Source organism: Megalops cyprinoides, chromosome 1, assembly GCF_013368585.1.
Source record: "Megalops cyprinoides isolate fMegCyp1 chromosome 1, fMegCyp1.pri, whole genome shotgun sequence".
NCBI classification, from domain to species: Eukaryota; Metazoa; Chordata; class Actinopteri; order Elopiformes; family Megalopidae; genus Megalops; species Megalops cyprinoides.
In genome coordinates, this window is record NC_050583.1 from 19,926,549 (window position 1) to 19,929,682 (window position 3,134).

Here is a 3,134-nt window from a genome sequence, read left to right on the forward strand (position 1 = left end):
TATTAAATTATATGATGGGCAGAAATGGTAGAGATGGAGTGTGTGGCTCTACAGTCTCCCAGCCTTTGCCATTATACCCCAGATAATCTAAACTCAAATGGCTCGGCTCTAACAAGCAACTGTGACAACCCCTCTCTTCTTGCGTACTTATTTGTGTTGTTTTGGTGAGCCTCATTATGCATCAGCCAACCACTCTTATTACATGTCTCATTTTTCAGTGTGAAATTCTGCATTATCTGTTTTCTGCACAGATTCAATGCACTGCGGTCTATTGCTTGTGCTTAGAAATCAAAAAGCAGTTTAATGAGTCATTTTTTTTATATTATTCCTACAAATACATGGATCTCAGCACTTTGAAAAATGTTTTTCTTTCTTTTTTAGTCAAAACAAAAACGCTAAAAATATCCTATGGTGAAAAAATAAGACAAAACAACAAACAATTTAACATTGAAAAAAAATCACAAAAAAGAACAAATAAAAATAGAATGAAATAAAAAAAAAATCTACATCCTGTACAAACACTATGGCCGAATAATTTAAGAAAATAGTGTCTCTAAAACGTTCATATTGCTTTATACCTCCAAGACTGCCCTGTCCTGGGCAGAGTCCCACAGAACAACACTGAACAGATCCCCAAAGCGGCCAGCAGAGGTCGCCCTGCCCAGGCCCAGTGCCAGCTTCTCAGAGGAGGACAAGGGGTTACACCTGCAAAGATTTGCAAGTGTCTTGGAAGAGAAACAGTCATTGTTATCATCTCCGCATGGTTTCGTCCTCTTTGAATTGTTTTCTTTTTTTTGTTCGTTTTGGCAGTACAGAAAAAAAGACGATGATGGTCACTATTCTTCATGATCATGGACTGTTACCATAGTTGTAATTATCATTATTTATCATTATTACTCTACAGTATTATTACTATCACTACCACTTTCAGTGTGTGTTTGTGTGTGCGCGTGGGTCAGTGCTCAGTACTCGGTGCCCGCCTTCTCGAAGGAGAAGCTGGGCAGAGTCAATAGCTTTGGGTTGGGGACGCCTTCCGGGGGAAGCCCCTCTCCGCCGCCCAGGTCGAACGAGTCCTTGGAGTCGCTGGAGGGCGCCCGTCGCCTCAGGCAGGTGTCCCTGCTGGGGAGAGGAGGGGGCATCCCCAGGCCTAGTGCAGGGTGAAACCCGGGGCCGGGCTCCAGTCCGTCGGGCGGGTCCACGGAGATGCAGGGCGGGCTCATCTTCTTCTTGCGGCGGGGCGAGGTCTGCAGGTGCGCCTGCTGCAGGCTGTCGGCCCGGGACACGAAGCCCGAGGAGACGGAGCTGCGCTGGGGGCTGCTCTCCACCGACGAGCACACCTCGATGGAGTGCCGCCGCGGGTCGTCCAGCCAGGAGGTGGGCCTCGCCAGCAGCACCCGCCTGCCCTGAGTGTCCGCGCTGTGGAACTTCTTCAGCTGCCGCAGGCAGGGGCTCCTCCCCTCACCCCCGCTGCCGCTGCCCGCCAGCCCCGCCCTGATGATGCGGGACACCTCCTGGTCCACCGAGCCCTCCTCCTGATTTCCGGAGGACTCGCTGCGGGCGGGGAGCGCGGGGGGAGGGGGCGGAGGGGATTTGGAGACGTTGTACTGGTCATGGGGGTTGTGCTGGGTGTGCACGCTGGAGCGCGCCGGCGTGGGCGAGGCCCCTGGCGTGGCGGGAACCAGGAGGACTGCGGGCTGCTGTTGCGAGGGGAAGCCAGCAGAGGGCACTGACAGTCCACTGTGCCCCTGTGCCACATCACTTTCCCCTGCGTCTGAATACAGTGCCTCCTGTGAGTCATTGGCCACCGCCACCTACAAGGAAGGGGAGGGGGTGGGAGTGGAAAGGGAGGGCCAAGGTGAGGACATGGGAGGGTGAGAGGGAGACTGGTTAGTATGGAGTGACTGGGAATATGGAGTGTCATTAAGGGAGAGGGAAGCTGTGAGGTCAATGTTCCCCATTAGGATGTGACGCTCACAAAAAACTACCTGTCTCAGATGAAAAGTTAAACAAGGATAGGGCTTTAGCTGTGATTGCTTAATTGTTTAAGGACGTAAGGAGCTTACAGAATTTTCTTTTCCCGTGGCAAAAAAGGAGACAGAGGATTAATTCCTTTAAAGCTTGTGTTGATTAATGCATTATTCATATTGTATTCCGTCTCATCTTTACTGTGCGTTTGAAATGAAATTCTTCGGCTTTAATGCGAAAATGTGGGGGTACGTTTAGTTTAAACACAGTCAGACCAAACACGTTAATTAATGCAACAACTAAACTTGCCTTAATTAGAACTCAGAAAATAAAGAAAACATTGACAGAATTTACACCTAATTGGTTATGGGGGCAGCACTGTAGACTGAAACTGAACTGCTGAACTGAGAATGCAAATGGAGCAAATGGATATAATAATGCAAGATACCACATCTATTCCTAATAGATATCCATCTATTCCCTCCTAGTTTATTATCAGAAGAGTCCATGTATCTACATATTGCTGATTGTGGATTAAATACTTTAAGGGCTTCCGCTTTTGTGATACCGAACCTAACTCAAAATTCTTTTTTGGAATAAGATCAATAACACTGTTCATACACTGCAGTTAGACGGTACTTGCTTGCCAGTTTTATAATTACCGTGATGTTACCGTCCATTATGCTGGCCTTAACTGGATTAAAGTGCCACAGCTCAGTCACTGCCTGCCTCTGTGAAGCACTCACAATCACCCCTCCGCCACCCCCCACCAAACCCTACACCAAACCCCAACGGTATTTCTTTTTTTACACACTGCACGAGATACATACATGTTATGCCGCTGTGGGTAAAGTCACATAGGTACAACGTTACGTCAGCAAGGGCACTTGATAATATAAAGTTGCACAAATTGTCTGTTTGGAATTGGGGCAGAGGAACATTCAGCATATTGACATTCAAAGTGCTGCTGGGTAGACTGCACCAGGGGGTTACTGGGCTGCTGCTGCAATATTGACGCTCTACCCAGTCCTCTGTTCCTGACCTCTCTCCCCCATCCCGCAGGAGGATGTCTGTGAAGAGAGGACCCAGTGAACTACCCGGAGGGGGTGACAGTTAGCATCTCCCTCCTACTATTGGGGACAGAGGCATAAACTAATCACGCCTAGTGT

General features: G+C 48.6%; 1 protein-coding gene across 6 annotated transcripts in view; it reads right to left on the bottom strand.

Annotated features, from left to right (window-relative positions):
• Positions 1–530: 530 nt before the first annotated feature.
• The window catches only part of cacna1g (calcium channel, voltage-dependent, T type, alpha 1G subunit), a 106,354-nt gene continuing 103,750 nt past the window's right edge, over positions 531–3,134 (bottom strand). For all 6 annotated transcript variants that reach the window (XM_036527666.1, XM_036527641.1, XM_036527658.1 and 3 more), the window contains one exon: positions 531–1,811. In XM_036527666.1, coding sequence (XP_036383559.1) covers positions 963–1,811 — 849 coding nt within the window. In that variant the 3' untranslated portion in view covers positions 531–962. The remainder of the gene's footprint in view (positions 1,812–3,134) is intronic.